The 18,925-nt window shown below is 54.0% G+C and overlaps 2 protein-coding genes and 1 long non-coding RNA gene across 6 annotated transcripts; 1 reads left to right on the forward strand and 2 right to left on the reverse strand.

Moving 5' to 3' along the window:
- Nucleotides 1-147: 147 nt before the first annotated feature.
- On the reverse strand, nt 148-4,826 carry NOL12 (nucleolar protein 12). Of its 2 annotated transcripts, none has more exons than XM_043882085.1 (6): nt 4,656-4,826; nt 3,243-3,348; nt 2,920-2,968; nt 2,268-2,410; nt 871-968; nt 148-564 (listed from the first exon to the last, which is right to left on the reverse strand). In XM_043882085.1, exons 1-6 carry the CDS (start codon nt 4,736-4,738, stop codon nt 399-401), a joined length of 645 nt encoding a protein of 214 aa, XP_043738020.1. In that variant the 5' UTR covers nt 4,739-4,826; the 3' UTR covers nt 148-398. The 2 variants fall into 2 exon arrangements, with proteins under 2 accessions (XP_043738020.1, XP_043738022.1); XM_043882087.1 differs by lacking the exon at nt 4,656-4,826 and adding an exon at nt 3,448-4,542.
- A 3,681-nt stretch (nt 4,827-8,507) lies between these two features.
- LGALS1 (galectin 1) lies at nt 8,508-11,914 on the reverse strand. Its single transcript, XM_043881325.1, has 4 exons — nt 11,764-11,914; nt 10,350-10,429; nt 9,057-9,228; nt 8,508-8,712 (listed from the first exon to the last, which is right to left on the reverse strand). The coding sequence occupies exons 1-4, from the start codon at nt 11,770-11,772 to the stop codon at nt 8,566-8,568; spliced, it is 408 nt and encodes a 135-aa protein (XP_043737260.1). The 5' UTR covers nt 11,773-11,914; the 3' UTR covers nt 8,508-8,565.
- LOC122680206 lies at nt 11,744-17,505 on the forward strand. Of its 3 annotated transcripts, XR_006336657.1 has the most exons (5): nt 11,744-11,879; nt 12,905-12,988; nt 13,435-13,592; nt 13,690-13,866; nt 17,340-17,505. It is a non-coding gene; the product is annotated as an uncharacterized LOC122680206 (long non-coding RNA). The 3 variants fall into 3 exon arrangements; XR_006336658.1 differs by lacking the exon at nt 13,435-13,592 and having other exon boundaries at nt 12,905-13,072; XR_006336659.1 differs by lacking the exon at nt 13,435-13,592.
- The last annotated feature ends 1,420 nt before the right edge of the window (nt 17,506-18,925 follow it).

Here is an 18,925-nt window from a genome sequence, read left to right on the forward strand (position 1 = left end):
GGGGCCCAGGCCTAGCACCACCTTTACATACCCAGAGGGAGAGCTGTTGGACAGCAAGGGTGACCCACGCCCAACAGTTTCCACCTCCCCAAACGCCTGCCCTTGGTGTGTGGCATCAGGGTCAGGGACAAACCAACCACATGTGTGCATAGTTTCACAAATCTGATGAAGGTCCAGGGAGGTACACATTTGGGCAGACACCCCAAACTTGGCCCCCGGAGGCTTCTCCTGGGGGAGGCCGGCTCTCAGCTGCCTGCACCTTCTGGAGTCCAAACCCCAGGCTGGAGGGGTGCTGGCCTCCCAAGCTTGGGCTGTAGTCATTGCCTGGGTGCAGGCTGGGTTATGAGATAGGACAGGTCCTTGCTGACCAGGCTGGTGCCTGGCCGGGGTCTCAGAGCTCACTCCCCGCTGTGCCGGGCTTTGCCTGTCAGCCGGCGGCGCTGGGCCTTGCTGGTACGAGTGGCGCTCGGGGGCTTCTTGGTGGTGTCCTGGGCCCGGCGAAGACGTTTCCTCTTGACCTTTTTGCGACTGTGTGCATGCAGTGAGGCCGTGAGAGAGGAGATCCTATGGGAGGAAGGCTGGTGAGGCTTGGGCCTCGGTTTACCCTGGGGAATAAGGTATGGGTGGAAGGTTGGGTTGGGGGGTGCCTGAGCCCAGCTCATGCAGGGGAAGTCAGGACAGGCTCCAAATGCCATTCCAAAGGCAGCATGCTCTGTCCCAGAGGGCCTGCCAGCTCCTCAGCTCACAGCCACAAAGGCCCTTTACCCCAGGCACTCTGCCCCACACCACCCGCCATGGGCCAGCGGGAGGTGACTGTCACAACGCCAGCCATAGGAGCAGGCTCACAGGGGAGGACAGGCCAGGGCTCACCGCTGGGACAGCAGAGGGTCTCTGGACTTCTTGGGTAAGGCTCTGGTCGGCTTCTCCACGGATGACGCCTCCTCCTCAGGCCCAGACCCAGCCCCTTGCTAAAAAAGCACAGAACAGGAGTGGCGGATCAACAGGCCTGGGCCTCCTGAGCGGTCACTGCTCTGCTGGCTCCCACACCCGCTTGGGGCTCAGAGAAGGCTGTGGGGGTCACAAGTGCCCTGAAGCGGGAATGACAGGGGCAGAGGTGGGTCCTGAAGTCCTCCACCACCACGGCCCACAGTGGGCACACTCCAACACTTGCAAGTGAAAGAATTCTAAAATGGGGATAAGACTAGTCTTTGCATCAGACCAGACAGAAGAAAGGGCTTCCCTGGTGGCTCAGATGGTAAAGAATCTGCCTGCAGAGCGGGAGACCTGGGTTCGATCCCTGGGTTGGGAAGATCCTCCTGGAAAAGGGAATGGCTACCCATTCCAGTATTCTTGCCTGGAGAATCCCATGGACAGAGGAGCCTGGCAGGCTACAGTCCATGGGGTCACAAAGAGTCAGACACGACTGAGCGACTTTTACACACACATAACGAACAGAAGAACGAGCATCAAACACAAGGCGACTGTGAGCTCAGAAAGGACGTGATTAAAGCAGCGGCTCTAGAACCTAAGGACACTGTAACCCACGCAAGGGGATGTGGTTTACCTGGCAACTAACTATACATATGTGTGTCAGTTGCTCAGTCGTGTCCCACTCTGCGACCCCGTGGGGTGTAGCCTGCCAGGCTCCTCCGTCCATGTGATTTTCCAGGCAAGAATACTGGAGTGGGTTGCCATTTCCTTCTCCAAATTATACACATACATGTGCATAAATCCCTACACAACCCAGACACAAGCTTAACTGAAACAAACGTTTCATAAAACAACACTTGCTGGGATGCTTTCTGATACTTTTGATATTGTTTCCTTTTTTTTTTTAAATGCTAGTTGGAACTTGCTATGACTCACACCCCACAGGTCAGAACAGAGAGACGTGTCTTGCAGGGGTAGCGAGCACAATCAGCCGCTCTTGAGTGCTTCAGTGGACTGACCAACTTTATCCTCACAGAAACCTGGCAAGGCAGCTGCTATCATCGGTGACCCCCAATGTACCGGTGAAGGAAAGAAGCAGGCGAGGCAGAGAAACCTGCCCAAGCTCCCACAGCTGCTTGTGGTGGAGCTGGCCTCTGAAGCCCCAGTGTTCAGGGCTTTGGTCCAGGCCCTGGAGGATTACCCAGAGGAAAGAGCCCCTTGTACTGGAATCCTTGACATGGACCAGCCCCTTGAAATGGACCAGTGCTTACTGACCCCCTTGATAAGCTAGGCTGACCCTGTGTCCCTTCTTCCCCCAGGCTGGGAGGGAGACCCACCTCGGGCGGGGGCAGGCCGAGCAGCCGAGCCCCTGAGAGGTCCAGGTCGCTGATGGTGGTCACAGTGACTGTGTGGTTGGGGTGGTCATACTGCACCGACTCTGTCTTCGCTGTCACCAGCCGGTCTAGCTCGTCGGCCTCCTCTGTGCAGGGTGGGTACAGGACCGGGCCTCAGCCCCAGGACACAAGCAAGCAGGCTCCAGCACGCACCCCACCCCTGACTCCAGCCCTGGAGTGTAATGGCCCCCTCTACTCCATAGAGCGGCACCCGGGAAGTCACTGGCTCCAGAGCCTGGCCTGCAGACAAGTGCTGGAAATGACCCAACTCCTCCCTCCATGCTCCAGCGACATCCCAGACCACCTGGTCCCCACCTGGACCCCAGGAGCTGCTGCCACCCCCCAGCCCCTCCAGGCCTCAGAAACTGGGCTTTTTGCTCAGGATCCGTTTGCCAAAAGGTCTGGGTCGCCTCTGATCCACTGATATTTAGAGGTCCCTGAGGACACCCCTGGCTCCTAGGGCACCACCAAGATGCCTAGAGCTGGAGATGTCAGCTTCTCTGCAGCCCTTATACCCCTTCCCTTCCACCCATCAAGGGATAAATAAACTCAACCGACTGGCTATTCTCCAGGTCAGGTCAAGGACTGGACTTACCCAGAGCCTCCTCTCTCTCTGCCAGCATCTTCAAGTATTCCTGGTGGCGCTGAAACCAAAGGGAGGGCAACATGGTGAGTATGGCCTCTCAGCCCAGACACTGCTCCCCTCCAGGATGAGTAAGACCATGGCTTGGAGGGAAAGATCAAGAGATCCTACCCTAAACCTTCCCCACACCTAGACCACGGCACCTCTATCTGCATAAACTGCACCCCAGGCCTGCCCGCCCCCTCCCTTCAGCCCTGCAGGTGCCCCTATTCGGGCCAGCGAGGCTGCAGGTCCCCTGGGAGTTAGAGACACTCTCCTGCCCTCTCCCTCTGCACCTCTTCCCGGAGCTTCTTCTGCTCCTCCTTCAGCCGCTGCTTGATCTCCTCAATGGCTGCCTTCTTCCGCTCCACCTTCCTCTTGTGGAAGCCTGTCAGGTACTCCCTACAGCAGAGAGGCAAGAGAGACAATCAGGACACAAGGAAAGAAGGGCTCACTCCAGGAAGGGTGGGGGGGGGGGGGGGAAGCTAATACTGCACTCACCATGTGCTAAACACCATTCCAAAAACGTAAACGTATTAACTCATGTAATCTTAACAGCATGCATATTGGGTGGTTATTGTTGTTCAGTTGCTCAGTCACGTCTGACTCTTTGTGACCCCATGGACTGCAGCATGCCTTGTCCTTCACTATCTCCTGGAGTTTGCTCAAACTCAGACCCACTGAATCGATGATGTCATCCAACCATCTCATCCTCTGTCACCCCCTTTTCCTCCTGTCCTCAATCAGGTACCCATTTCCAATTTACAGATGGAAGACACCGAGGCAGAGAAAGGTAAGATGACTTGCCCAAGGGGGTCAGAGAGTGTAAGGTTAGGGAAAGAGAGGGAGGTGCTGCCTCTCCCCACTCACCACCCTCCTGGGCTCAGCTGCCAGCAACAGGTCCAGGTGGTGGGCATAGGCTGAGAGCCTTTGAACCTAGAACTGGTGAGGGTCCCTTTTTCATTGGCAAACTCTATTCCTCAGTAAATTAGGCCGCTTCAAGTGGGGCTTTCAAGGCCACCCTTACCCAGACCTCCACAAACTGTCCATTGGACCAATACCCATTTCCCCAGGACTCTGCCCCTCGACTGTCTGTTGGTCTTGTTGATGCCTCCCTTAGTTTCCAGACGATGCCCCAGCACTTCCTTCCCCACGCTCCATCTTATCTCAGCCCCTCTCATCTCCCTAGGTCTGGCCGCACCATTCCTATCTGTTCTGGGGCCCAATACCAGGCTTTTCACTGCCACTACCATAGGTCCAGGTGGCACTCTGAGTGGTGCTAGACCAGACGCTAAGGCTTAGAGGACCGACTCAAAGTTCCGGAGACCTTTGTTTCATTCACTAATCATTCATCCAAAACAGTTGAGTCTACTGTGAGTCCGTGGGATCGCAGAGTCCGACAGGACTGAGAGACTGAACAACACAACTGCGAGCGAGACCGCCAGGCTGGGGAGGGTGAAGCCCGCTCTCGGGCAGCGCACACAGCATCACAAAGCGGCTGGGGGAGCAGAGAAGCGACGCGAGGGCAGGGCCGGCTATTCCATCCCTCCGGCCTGGGGGGCCCAGAGCTGCGGCTTCCACCCGCCAGGGCTCCACACCACGCTGAGAGGGCGGGACCGGAAGGGCCCTCCGCGTGAACGTGTGCGGACAGACCCGGCCTCGGCCTTGCCCGGCGGCCCTAACGGGATCCGCTCAGCCTTGGCACTCACCGCCGCTTCTCCTCATCGAAGCTCAGGATGAGTCGCTGCCGCCGGTCGTCGCCATCTCGCTTCTTCTTCTTCTTGCGGCCCATAGCCGGAACGCTTCCGCGCCACCGATCCCGCGCGCCAAAGACACTTCCGGTTGTAGGACGGCTAACCTTCCGGAAGTGCTCCGCAGCGACGCTCGGCCGTTCCGCTCGCCGGACCCCGCCTTTTAAAGGGGCCGCCCTGGGGCTTCCCTGGTGGTCCAGTGGTTAAGACTCCATGCTCTCAATGCAGGAGACAAGGGTTCAAACCCTGGTCGGGGAACTAAGGTACCACATGCCATAGAGCATGGCCAAAACAAAACAAAAATAAATAAACACCTTTATTTTTTTTAATTTTTATTTTTTTTTAAATAAACACCTTAAAAAAAAAAAAAAGGGACCGCCCTGCGTTCCTCCCGTCCCTCTCTACTTCGTGTATAATAGGCGGGATCTGTACCCCCGCCCCCGCGCTCCCCACTCTCCGCAGCTGAACAACAGGGTGATGAACAACTGTCTCTCTGGCCCTGCACTGCCACTAGTGGCCTTGCCGCTTGCCATCCACGGCACCCTCCTGGGTAGAAGCATTGCCTTGGCTGCAGTGGTGTGCCCCGCCTTACTCCCAGCAAGATGCCCGGCCAGAGGCCTCCCGTGGAGGCTGAGAGGGGAAGTAACTTAAACAAAGTCAGCTCATTCTTAAGTGGTGTGCAGCGTCACCCCTGATTGCTGCCCTGTGTGTGGAATGGTTCTGCCCTCCTGGAACGTCCGGTCAGCTGCAGAGACTGGAACCGAATAAGAAGAAAGCTGCTCTGTAGGGATCTCTGTGCAGTCGGCCCTCGGAGCCCACCCAGTTGGAGCTGCCAGCCCAGGAGGGGCTCAGGGAGGCCACATCTGCGAAAGTTCCCAGCGCAGAGTGAAGTACCCCACCTCGGGCAGGTGCCCTTGTTCAAACTCTTCCCTGGGAGTTCCAGGTCCCCTTTACTCCAGGGAAATAGATGTGGAACTGGCAACCCCACCCAGACTCCAAAAGCTTGAGAGCCCTTTGCTGCAGTTAGCTCACAGTCTAACACACTTCCCTTTTGGATCACTTTCTCCTTGAAATTATTTTTATGTTCATTGAGCATATTTTTATGTTCAGGCACAGCAAGAGATGGCACATTTTCTTAATAGAAATGATGATGAAGGTGATAAGCCAAAGAATAACAGCAGCTGCCATTTAGTTCTTTGCTCAATTATCTTTTCTTTTTTTTTTTTTTTGGCTGTGTCATGTAGCATGTGGGATCTTTAGTCCTCCAACCTGAGATGGAACCCATGTCCCCTAAAGTGAAAGTGTGGAGTCTTAACCACTGGACCTCCATGGTCCCTAAATGATTATCTTTTCTGAGATATGAGTCCCATTTTAATGAAGCTCAGAGAGGTGTGGTCACTTACCCAAGGTCACACAGACAAGAAGAGCAGGTGCTGAGGGTAGAGCCCTGTCATCTAAAGAGAGAACTCTGCTTATTGTTTCTCTGGACCCAGTTTCATAGGCTCTTGGGACACACAGGGTCTGAAAAGAGGTGAAGGAAACCAATGTTTACAGAGCCCCTACTATGTGCTAGGCACAATGCAGTTCTCCACATTATCTCAGCTAATCCTTGCAACAGTCACACAAGGTGGATACTAGTATTAATGCAATTTGATCGGTGAGGAAACAGGTTCAGAGGGGTTATGTAACTGGTCCAAGGGCACACAGTGATGGAACTAGGGTTTGAACACAGGTCTATCTGACTCCAAGCCCAGTTTATTTCCCCCACAGTCAGTGATCTCTCTCCTAATCCGCCCCAGGAGCTGTCCTCTGCCTGGCTGTAGTCCCAGTCCTGGTATATTGTGTGTTCAGCTAGTGTAGGGAGAGTAAGTAGGGCGAGAAAAAGGGCAGTCAAGAAGACACTTTCTCTAATGTCCAGCAGAGGGCGCCCCACCCACAGCCAGCCTTCCAAAGCTGTCTCTCTCTGGGTGGCCACTTGGGTGCCCCAGGAGAACCTGGAGATTGGGTGTGGCTCAAGGCAGCTCCCAGCCGGCGCGCTCCATCCTCCGTGGCCCACATAGAGATGTGTCCTGCAGCGGACCCACTGAGATGGGAGTCATCCACCCAAAGGGGCCAGTTGAAAATAATAGCCCCCATTTTACAGGTGAAAAAACTAAGGCTGGGGGAAAGAGACCTATCCAGTATTTCACAGCTGATGCTAGCTGTTCTGGAGACTGAAATTAGCCAAGCTCCCACCCCACACACACCTCAAGAGGCTGCCCTGGGGTTTGGGGGTTGCCCACTGAGGTTCTGATTCTAAGCCTTTTTGGAACACTGGCTCAGTTCCCAGGGGCTGTTTCCCAGGGAGGTAGGGGCGCTACAGCAGGGAACAGAAAGGAAAGGGGGCAGAGGCGAAGTCAGTGTGCAGGGTTGCCCAGCCATCAGAGCTCATGTCCCTTCCCTTGTGACAAATGAGCATGACGGAGCTGGGTGAAGCCTTGCCCTCCAAGGTAACACAACCTGGCTGGCCTTGGAAAGCACATCCTCTGGAAACCAGAAGAGGGGCTCATGGAGGCCTGATCACAAGCTGCGTGAGTCCCCTGCACTCCTCTGCTCTGCAGGGAAGAGGCTGTGTGCAGCAGGAGGCCCACCTGCCTCTATGTCTAGGCTCTCTGCAGGGGCTAGCATTCCTCCTCCCCCGTTCCTCCTATCAGAAATGGGCCAGCAGGTGGTGCCAGCGCCATTGCCCAAGCCCATCTTCCCATTGTTGGGTTAAGGGTCCTGAGTTTCCAGACTGGCACCCTGGTTGCCCTTACACTCCAGCATTCAGGGGTGTGGCCTGGCACCACAAACCTGGGGTGCTTGGGGAGCCCCAGAAGGCTCAGCTGGGCCTGGTACAGACCAGGGAGTCACCGCCCAGAGCCTGTTTCCTCCCTTTCAGATTCAGGAGATAAGATCTCAAGCGATAGTGGGGCAGGGACGGATATACCATCCACTGCGTGTTTGCCACGTGCCAGCCCTACGCTTGTCCTCCTTCACACAGCTCATTTCATCCTCACAACAATCCCACGAGAGGCTCCGTGCTATCCTCCCCATCATATAAATGAATAAACAGGCTCAGCGTGGTCAATTAAGGCCCAGAAGGGCACACAGCTGGTTTCCCTGCACTGTCTGAAATCGGACGGCTTCCTAGCTCATGAAGACAAACGAGGGGGCCCCAGGTATTCTTCCCTCTACCTCCCTCTGTGCTGCCCCAGATACCATGGCATGAATCAGCCTCTTCTTGCCTCTCTCCCTGTTTTCATTTATTCAATACCTTTTGAGCATCTACTGTGTGCTGGGGTCCACTGAGTTGGGAACTGTTTGAGGGCAGTGACTGGGGCTTATTTAGTATTGAGCTCCCTACTGTGTACTGAGCTTTCTGTTCAGCCCAGGGGACCCAGGGGAAGAAGATGTCAGTGGCACATAAGAGGTATGCCTGCACTTCAGTCGTGTTTAACTCTTTGCGACCCTATGGACTGTAGTCTGCCAGGTTCCTCTGTCCACAGGATTTTCCAGGCAAGAATACTGGAGTGGGTTAGAAGTCCACTTAAGAGGTATAACATCAAGGGAGTTCCCTGGCAGATCCAATGGTTAGATGCTTTCACTGCCATGGTCCTGGGTCCATCCCTGTTCAGGGAACTCAGATTCCATGAGCCACATAGCGCACCCCCACCCCCCAAAAAGGTATGCATCAAGGTAGTGAATGAAAGTGAAGGAGAGGGCAGAGACAGGGCTTGGGGGAGTTGGCGGAACCCTCCTCTTCCACACCCACACACACAGGAGGCTGGATCAGGGGGAGTAGAGGCAGCTGCCTTTATTGGGGGCCATGAGCTGGCTGGCCCATGTGTCACTCAAAGGCCACACACTTGATCTTGAAGTCACCACCTGCAGCCAAGTAGTTGATGGCCTCCAGGTTGAGGCGGTTGGGGAACTTGAATTCGTACCCATCAGGCAGCTTGATGGTTAGGTCCGTCTGGTTGAAAGAGATGCATACCTGGGGATGCAGAAGGGCAGTGAGCACGTGGACCCCACAGGGACCCTCGACTCCGTGGCCACACCTGCAGCACGCAGATCCTAGGCCCTCCCAGAGCCCTTTCCTCACCCAGCCCTGACAACAGCCCTGCTTCATGGGTGAGGCCCTGAGGATGGGAGAAGGGGATACTGCTCACCGAGGAACACACAGCTGGTGAGGGAAGGGCAGGGAGATGGGAAGGGAGAGGAAGGGGGACGGGGGCTGGAGGGGTGGGACCTAGATCTCTAGCCACTCAACCCAGCTCTGCCCCAGCCCACCCAGTGCCCTGATCCCGCCCCTCCCCCCGCCCCCAGGCCCCAGCCCACCTCCGCAACACTTCCAGGCTGGAAGGGGAAAGCAGATTCCCGCTGCTCGGCCCCCCAGGCCCCGGCGTCCTTGCTATTACACACAATGGTGTTGATGTCCCCATGCGCATCGAAACGAGGGTTGAAGTGCAGGCACAGATTGTTATCGTCTTTGCCCAGGTTCAGCGAGAAGCTAGGAGGTAACAGGTGGGCTTGAGGCCGCCCCCTCAAGCCACAGCTACAGCTACCGGCTTCAGCCCCCTCAGACCCTCTAGTCTATGCCACCCATTCCACGTGAAGGCACCTCCCTGGGGAAACTCACTGAGCCGAGAGGCAGGAAACCTGGATTCTAGCTGTGTCCCTGCCTCCTCCTTGCTGTGTGCCCCTGAGCAAGTCCCGGCCCCTCTCTGGATCTCAGTATCCATATCTACACAGTGGGGGCTGCACAAAGAGGATCTCTTAAGGGTCTTGCTGTGCTGACAGCCAGGACTCTAGCAGACATGAATTTGTGTCCCAGCCCCTTTGGTCAAGGTCAGAGACTCCCTCCAGATGGTGACCTCTGGAAGGGCAACTGTCCTATCCGTCTTGTCTGTCTCGAGCCCTGGTACCCAGCGCAATGCGTGACACCCAGCAGGTAGATGCTCAATAACTGCGGGGCTCATGAACGAATAATAATAATACATTTGCTGAGTGGAGCTAACAGCAATGCCTACCTCTGAGGGTTTGGAAAGAATGGCACAAGCGGTGCGCGTGAAACCTGCGGCTCAGCTGGTCATCATCGTCACCGAGAGATCCAGCATTGCACCTTCACACAGCAACCTCCCCCCGCTCCATGAACTGATTTACAAATAAGGCTCAAGGCGGTGGGTTGACTGATCCAAGGTCACAAGACTCTGGAGAAACTAGGCCAACTGGCCGAATGAATGATGAGTTCATGAAGGAGTGAAAGGTCGAGAAAAGCGAAGAGTGGAGGGGAAAAAAAACGGATCTCTGAAGGCGGGCAGCAAGGGTGACGCCCTTCCATCCCTTCTCCCCGCTCCCTCAAGCCCCGCCCACAGCAAGGGGCGAGGGGAAGGCCAGCCGAGGTAGATGACGAGGCCGCAGCTGGTTCAGTTTAAGGGGGCGACAGTGGTGGGGGTGTCCAGACCCCGCGGAGGAAGTGACTCATCCAGAAGACGCGGCAGTTGAGGACCTGAAACCAGCCCCCGCCGGAGGGAGGGGCCGGTCCCGGTCAGCCACGCCCCTGGCCGGGCCCGGCTCCTCCCTCGAGCTGAGCCCCCGCCCCTTGCCGCCCGCCGCCCTCGCCCCCCTCACCTCTTGGCGTCTGCGGCCACCTCGCCCCGCACTCTGAGGCACTCCCCAGGTTTGAGATTCAGGTTACTGGCGACCAGACCCTGCGGAGACGAGACCCGCCCAGCCGGGTTAGAGGACGCAGTGGTGGGGGCGGGGGGGTGTGGTCAGGAGGGGTGGGTGGGGGTGAAGGGGTGGGGTCGTCCCCTTTTCAGGCTGCTCCGACCAGGCCGACCTGAAGCCTGAGGAACCCGGCTGCAAGATCTAGACTCTCCTCCTTTGCGTGGTCCTAGGCAAGTCCCTACTCCCAGCTGGGTCAATTTCTTGTCTGAAACATCACTGAGGTTCTAAGAAGACAGGATCTAGAAGTTTCTGCCATTCAGCCTGGGGATTTTAGATGCATTGTAGCCTGGGAGGTGGAGTGTTGTCTGTGCTCTATTGCCCGCCTCACTGAATAGATGGAGAGAGCCAGCCTCCACATGGGTCTCTGCGAGTTGGGGGCAAAGGAAGGTAAGTGAGGCTGTCTGTCCATCTGCTGGCGAGGAAGAGGCCTGGGGCTGGGCAGTGTCCACCATCCCCTTCAAGCCTCTCTGTGCAGAGAGGGACAGGGGCTGGAGAGGAGTCCCCCAAGGAGCACAGTTAGACCCCTCTAAGAAGGGAGAATGGCCCCCGGGGCAGGAGCCTGCACCCTAGCTGGTTCAGGGTTAACACATTCAAGTGCAAAGCTTAACTGGTATGAGTGGTTCCTCCTGCCAGAAACTTGAATCCTGTCCCTAGGGGCCTGCATTAGATTCTAGCTTCCTCTTTGATATCCCTTATCACACATACACACCCCTCCTAGCTTGGAGGAATGGGCCATCCGGCACTCCCCCCCCCCCAACCCCCGCCTGACTAGTCTGGACTGAATCACCCACTGCCGCTGGCTAACCTATGCAGGCTCCCCCCAGGCAGTGTGGCTCAGATCCTGGCGACTTTTCAGAGCTCTCTGGAGCACAGGGTGACTCTGCCCTGGCCCAGGGACTGGGGACAGCTGCAGGGGGGGAGGGGACAGGAGTTTCTATGGGGTGGAGGAGGGGGGAGGGACAGTGTCCTGGGCACTATGAAAATGCACCCCCCCCACCCCCGCCCCGCCATGTCCAGCCGGCCACACCCTTTCCACTCCCACTTCTCAAGAGAGCTGCAGAAAGTCAGACCTTGGCAGAAATAATTGTGCTATCAGATCCTGGAGGAATCCAGAAATTTCTTAAGCCAGAGAAGGTCTTGGGGGACCGTGGCCCTACCCTCATTTTACAGACACGGCCACTGAGGCCCAGAGAAGACACTTGTTCAAGGCCACACCACGGGAACTAGAACCCAGATCTTGATCTACCCTCGCTCTCCCCGGCTGAACCCCCAGAGCATCTCTGGGCCTTAGGGTGGGGGGAGCCCCCATACTCACACAAGCCATGATTGAAGAGAGGAGGATGTTCCTGGAACTTCGGCACCAGCTGTCCGAAGACTGCAGGAGAAATGGGTTTCGGGCCGCTCCCACCCTTTTAACGGGACCAGACCCCGGTGAGTCCCGCCCCCTGGATGCTGAGCCAATTGTAACTTAGGAAGGGGATGGGGGGCCACAGGAGGCGGAGTTAATGGAATTTTGAAGCCTGTTCTGGAGCAGAGATGACCAATCAGAGTGGAAACCTCCCCCCATTCCTTCTAAGCCGTTCCCGCAAGGTCCAGGCTCCACCTCTCAATTCTCCTACCCCTTCCCAAAATTGTTCTGTGGCAAGGATTGGGGGAAGGCAGTGGAAAATAGTTTGAGGATGAGTTTGGTCCAAGAGTTAGTGAGAAGAGGGCCAGGGCTAGCTGGCTGAGCTGGGGGGATACCCAGAGAAGACAGCTGAAGGGGTGCAGCGTCCCTCGAGAATTAGATCTGGGGTTCAAGAGGCTCTGTTCCTTGGCAGGGGCCAGGGCGTGGCCTGCTCTGGGCGCCTCTGCAGAGGGCCCAGGACCCATTAACCACAAAGCCCTGCCTCCCCCGGAAACAGGGATTGCGGCTGCTGCTCAGCTCTTCACTAGCGCTAAAGAAAGGCTGGGCCGGTGCCAGGCTTGAGGCTGCCGCCCAGGCTCAGGACTCAGGCCGCGGGCTTTGGCCCTCCCGAGGGCCCTGCTGTGGATCTTCCAGGAGCCCCTGCCTAAGCTTCTGGCCTGTCCAAGAGGGTCAGTCCTGGAAGGAGGCCCAGGGTGAGCCAGACCATAAAGGGTTGGGGTCCCCGGTCCGTGCACCCGCCTCCATTCTTTCTCCCTCTGACGCCAGGCACAACTTTTTCCCCCCATCCGTTTAGCAGGTATTTTACCTAGCACCTATTATGTGCCTGGCCCTGAGCTGGCCTCAGAGGATTCAAAGATGAAGCCCTCAGTCCCTGCTCTCAAGTAGCTCTATGTTGGGGGCAGAATTTGACTGTGAGCCTAATTAGGAAGTAGCACGATGCTGGCTCTGAGAGAAGTCATGAGCAAGCACTGTGGTGGGGTGGTCCAGAATGGGAAGAATGTGGGTCTTTTCTTTTTTTGGCCACTCCACGTGACATGCGGGATCTTAGTTCCCCGACCAAGGATTGAACCCGTGCCAACTGCAGTGAACGGGCAGAGTCTTAACCACTGGACTGCCAGGGAAGTTCCAGAAGGTGGGTCTTCAAGGATGGGTGAAGAAGCAGGGACTGGCATTCCAGCATGGGCACAGAAATGAGACAGCACACATCTGGGGAACCGTGAGCACCTGGGCATGGCTGGAGTTTAGGGGGTGCTGGGGAAAGGTGGGGTTATGAGGCTGGGAGGTCAATGGTACCTGGATCATGAAGGGCCTCATGGAAGGGTTTGGGCATTGTTTTATCTGAGGGTGCTGGGGAGGCCACAGAAAGTTATATGAAGATTGAGTAGTAAGGCCAGATCTAGACTGCAGGGAAAATCACTGTAGCAACTGACTTGAGGGTGGGTTCAAGGGGTGCTCACTTCACATTCAGAAACCAAGTAGAGAGAGGAGCATGGGGAGCCCTGGGTGGGTGGGGTGGGGGGCTTGCTAAGAGAGGTATCAGCCTCCTTCACATCACTGTCCTCCTTCTGAAATCACCAGCACTGAAGAGCTAAGATGTGGACCAGGGGTGACTCACATCTGGAGGCCCTGCCCCGAGCTCGCTGCCTCCCCAGCCCCCATCTTCCTCCAGAGACTGAGGCCCATGCTGGCACAGGAGGAGAGGGGAGGGCACGGGGCTGAGAGGCAGACCCAGAGAGGTTGGGTGGCACCCCCTGTGAGCCCCTCACCCCTCCTCCTAGACCAAGCCAGCTGCCTCAGAAACCAACCACTTCTGTGCTTCACTTTTTCCTCCAGGGCCTCCTTCCAAACCTCCGAATTCGGGAGGGGTGGGTGGTGCCCAGCTCCACTGCTCCCCCTCTGAGGCCCACAGACACCCTCTCTGCCTGGACAAGGAATGAGGGTATTTCAGGAGGAGCCCTGGACCAAAGCCAGAGATGCTTCAGATGCAAGCCCTGCTGTGACAGCCATCAGGTGGGCCTGGCTGGCTTCTCCCCAGTGGTGGGGCTCTTAGGGCCTCAGGAGCTGCTCCTTCACTTCCCCCCATCCTGGAAGATGGGGTTCGGCACCAGGAAGTGTTTGTTGTTGGATGAGAGCTGCTTTACTCCTCTGTGGCATTTGGCCTGCCGAGGGCTGGTAGGGAGACAAAGTGGGATGGTGACATGGGGTGTAGGGCCCCAGAAAGACCCCTCTGGGAGTCTGGAGACTCGGGTTCTGGTGCCCTCCAAGGGCATCCCGGCAAGTTGCTTCTCCCTGCTTGCCTCAGTCTGCCTGTCTGTGAATTGGGCATGAGCAGCCCTGCTCTCTTGCACAAGATTAGCTCAAGGTAGAGTTCAGGTCTGTTGTACATCCTTAATAGATGATTCTTTTGTTCATAGAGTCTCAGAAGGTTTTTGCCTTCTTCTTGTATCTTCTCCCAGACTGAGTTCACCTTCCTGGGTCAGCACTTCTGGGAGGCCTCCCTCTCACCCCCACGTCATCCCTAGGTATTCCCCCCTGCCCCAGGCTGTGGTGGGGAGTCTCTACAGAGTCCAGTGTCACCTATAAATAAGAGGGACCGTGGTTTTCTGGGGGGTGGGGAGCAGAGACAAGCTGCATTATACCCCCACCCCCAGTCTCAGGGCCTCCTGCTGGTGGCGCCCACTTATCTGTCAGGCCCTGTGCCCAGCGCCTAGCTTTCATACATTATCTCATTTCATTCTCACCTCCCTCCTGAAGCAGCCACCTGGGTCAAACTTCTGCACAGGGAAGCTGCTCTGGGGCCCTGAAGCGGAGAGGAGGGGCAAGTCCTAATTTGGAGGCTGCTGGGCTGTAACTCCAGCCAAGGTCCTTGTCTCCCCCTGAACTGTATCCAGGCCTGGAAAGTGGGGATGTTACCTATCTGCCTGGAGGGTTATAGGAGTGATGTGAGAGGGGCTGAAAGTCAACTGTCTCTCCTGCACTCCCCAAGGCCAAGCCCCGCCCCGCCAGACACTCTCCTCTGCCTCACCGCAGTGGAGGCAGCCAGTTCTCTGGAATTCCTCCATCCTGCAGGCTGGCCTTACCGGCTGGACCTTGGCTGCTACCATGAGAAATGAGTTGAGCTTGTCCAGACAGGAGATCCAGGCCAGCATGGTTCTTCCCAGACTGCCGGCTCCCGCCCAGCCCCCAGGAAGGCTGTGGCTCCTCCAGCTGGCCGTGGTGGGGAGGGCTGCCAGACCCCCTGAGATACCAGCCCAGCTGAGGAGGGTGGGCGTGGCCAGAGCCAGCTGCAGAGCTCCTACATTTAATGATGCAGAGACCACCCAGAGAGGGTGGCCGCTTGGCCAGGGTCACAGGAGGAGCTCGGGCTGCAGTGCTTTCATCTGCTGAGCCAAGGAAAGAACAGTATGATGCTGGGATTCTTGGACCTCAAAAGTGATCTTTTCCTCCTGTTCCATGAAGGGTCAGAAGGACTAGTGGGGGGGGCCCCCAACTTCAGATACTTTTCCAAGCAGATTGTGCTGGAGCCCACCTCCTCACTTACCTGCTCATCCTTTCTCACCTCCCTGCCTTTGCTTGTGCTGCTCCACATGCTCAGACAGCCATCTCCCCAAACACAGGGGCTCTGTCACTTTGCCTTCCCACCTAGTGTTTGTCCCCCTCTGAACACAGGCCCCAGGCCCCAGCTTGCCTTTGGAGAATCACCTCTCCTCTCATATGAGGTTTAGGTGAGGTCCAGACCCTGTCCTTCATTATCCTCCAGGGCTCAGGCATGAGTCTTTTTAATTTTTTTTTAATGATTCTTTGGTGTGTGTGGGTGTGGGTGACATAATTATAGACTCACAGGAAGCTAAGAGCTTTTTAAGAGCTTAGAAAATATTTGAGACTTGAAGAAAAAAAAACGTGTTGGCCCCCAAATACTAAGACTGCAGAGCTGAAGTTAATAAATGTTTACTTTGGTCAAACCTAACCCTTGCTACTCATAAAAACTGTATTGCCTTTGAAAACAACTTTGTGGGTGGAATTTTCTTCTTCAAAAGCATGTCCAAGTCTTCCTAGAGATTGGTCACTCTTACATTAGATCCCCATAGCCAAATAATGTCTAAAATGAGAGTATAAAAATCCTTGGAGATATGTATAGTAACCCCCCCATAAATATATTTAATGGGGGCTGTGGATGCATTTTAATGTTTTCTATAATGTGCTTGGGACCTGTGTATTAGGAGAGTTTGGAGTTGTAAGTAACAGAAAACTCAATAAAAACCGCTTTAAAATTAAGAAAAATTCACAAGCAGTCTGGAGCTAGGTTTCCATGGCAGATTAATTCAGTGGCTCAGTGAAATCATAAAAGATCTGGGTTCCTGTATGATCATGGATTATGGCCATATAGACAGTCTTCACTCTTCTGCACAACCACAATTCACACTTAGCCCCTGCTTTTAGGACAGACAATGTAAAAGATTTGAGATGAACTGTCTTCATACTTGTAACATACTCTCGAACAAGCCAGTTTAAAAATGTCAATATACGTACAGAGAAACTAAGCAAATTGGACAAATAGAAAACAACTGGGAATGTAGATGAAGGGCATGAGTGTTCATTGTGCCATTCTTACACCTTTTCTGTTGGTTTGAAACTTTTGTAAATTAGGGACTTTCCTGGTGGCCCAGTGGCTAAGACTCTGCACTCCCAATGCAGGGAGCCTGGGTTCTTTTTTTTTTTTTTTTTCAGTATTTCAACAAGTCACTGGATATTACATGTTTATTCTTAGGAAGGTTGTATAGACTGAAACATTAAGTTTCTTTGCTTCTGATGGTAGTATAATTTAGTGACATTTGTTACATGGCCCTCATTAAAGAGTGGAAAAAGAATTACTTTAAAATGCAGATTGATATAAAAAAATTAAGCATTCTAATTTATACAGGCTAAAATGCTACATATTATTAACAATAGTAATAAAATTATAGTTCTATAGACTTTAATTTATTAGTTTTTCATTATTAGCCTCAAGGAACATTTATTAGCCACCTATTAATTTAAAAAAAAATTTTTTTTTATTAGTTGGAGGCTAAGGGAGCCTGGGTTCTATCCCTGGTTAGCGAACTAGATCCCACATGCCACAACTAAGAGTTCGCATGCTGCAATTTAAGATCCTGCATTCCGCAAGTAAGAGCTGATGCAGTCAAAAAATAAATAACTGAGGGAGTGTGACATAGTAAGAAATGTGTATTTGGTTAATGACCCTGGTTCCTGACATAGAGTTCCTAAATCCTGTGGAATTTCCTGGGTGATAGGAGCATTTTTTGTTCTGATAAGGTGACTCTTGGTGGGCACTTGGATGGCTTCAAGGTAGGGGCTGGTCACCAGAAAGACCAAGCAGTGATCAGAAGCTTGGAACTTTCGGCTTCGCCACCCATCTTACAAGAAGGGGAGAGGAGCTAGAGACTAGTGATCTATCATGCCAATGTGATAAACCCCCTCCATAGGAATCCCCAAGCTACACAGTTTGGAGAGCTTCTAGGTTGGTGAACATGCCCACATGTTGGGAGGGTCGCACACCCTAACCCCACCGGGACAGCAGCTCTTCTCTTGGTGCCCTCCAGGACCTCGCCCTGTGTGTGTCTTCATCTCACTGTTCACCCGTATGCTCTGTCATATCCTTTGTTATAGAATAAACCCATAATCATAGTTTCCCTGAGTTTTGTGAACCATTGTAACAAATGATCAAACCTGAGAAGCGGGCTGTGGGAACCTCTGATTTATAGCCAGTTGATCAGAGTATAGGTAACAACCTGGCACTTGGACCTGGCATTGAAGTAGGGGAAAGCCTAGGGGGGCTGAGCCCTTAACCTGTGGGGTCTACACTGACTCCAGGTAGTGTCGAAATTGAATTAGGTTGTACCAGGTGTTCGCAGAAAACTGGAGAATTGCTTGATGTAGAAACCTTGCACATTTTCGTGTCAGAAGTACCGTATCCTGTGGGTAAAGTTTTCCCTTTCAGTTGGTGTCAGAGAAGTGGGATTTGCTACAAAGGCCCAGGCTCATAGGAATGTGTGGGTTGAAAAGAGAAAGCATGAAAGGGCAGGGGTGAGGAACCTTTGATTCCTAGGTGGTCACGTGGTCACCCATGGTCCGAGCAGCAGTGCTGCGTTGCCTCTAAAGGTAAACCTGGGAGAATTCTCTGGCGCTCCAGTGGTTAGGCCTAGCAATTTCATGGCCCAGGGCCTGGATTCAGTCCCTGATTGATTGGGTAAATAAGGTCCTGCAAGCCATGCAGCTTGGCAAAAAAAAAAAAATTATGCGCATTCTTAAAAATTTTTTTTAATTAAATAAATAAAGGTAAATGTTACCAGTGGAATTTAGACATGGCTCCAAGTCCTGGGGAGTCAGCTAAATGGATGCATAAGGAATTGTGAAAAAAGTAAAACTTACAGACCTGTAGTTATGGTTATCTGTAAGAGATAAAATGAAATCAAAAGGGAATGCTGGGTGGGATTCTGATGCTAGACCAAGCTCAGATTTATTTCAGCGAGTCTGAGCTTCAGCCACTAACTCAAAGCCACTGCCAGAGGGAAAAATTATGGCAGGAATAACAGAAAGTATCTCTCAGGCTTCTGTTCACCAAGAAAGTAGTCAGCAGACAGGGGTGGGGGTGGGGTGAGGCAAAACTAGGAAACTAATGAAACCAGGGGGTATAATGTGAAGGAGTTGTTTCGTCAGTTGGTGTCATCGGTTTCCTGAAATATTAGCTAGGAATCTCGTGAAGACCATATGGTATTCATTGTGCTGTTCTTAGACTTTTTCTGATGGTTTGCAACTTTTAGAGGTCTAGGGAAAATACCCCCAAGTGCTTCCCATTTTTCTGAAGCAGAGTCACAGAGCAGAGAAATATACCAGGTCATGCCTTGTGATCACATAATGGATGCAACCGCTTCCACATCCAAAGCCCGTAAGAGTGAGAGGATGAGAGGGATGCACCTGGAGGGTGTTGGACCACCTCATGGGGCAGCCAATAGACTCCTTTAAGCCTTAACCAAAAGTCACCAGAAGAGCACATTTGTGCCCACCTCCT

Source organism: Cervus elaphus, chromosome 22 (assembly GCF_910594005.1).
Source record: "Cervus elaphus chromosome 22, mCerEla1.1, whole genome shotgun sequence".
Taxonomy (NCBI): domain Eukaryota; kingdom Metazoa; phylum Chordata; class Mammalia; order Artiodactyla; family Cervidae; genus Cervus; species Cervus elaphus.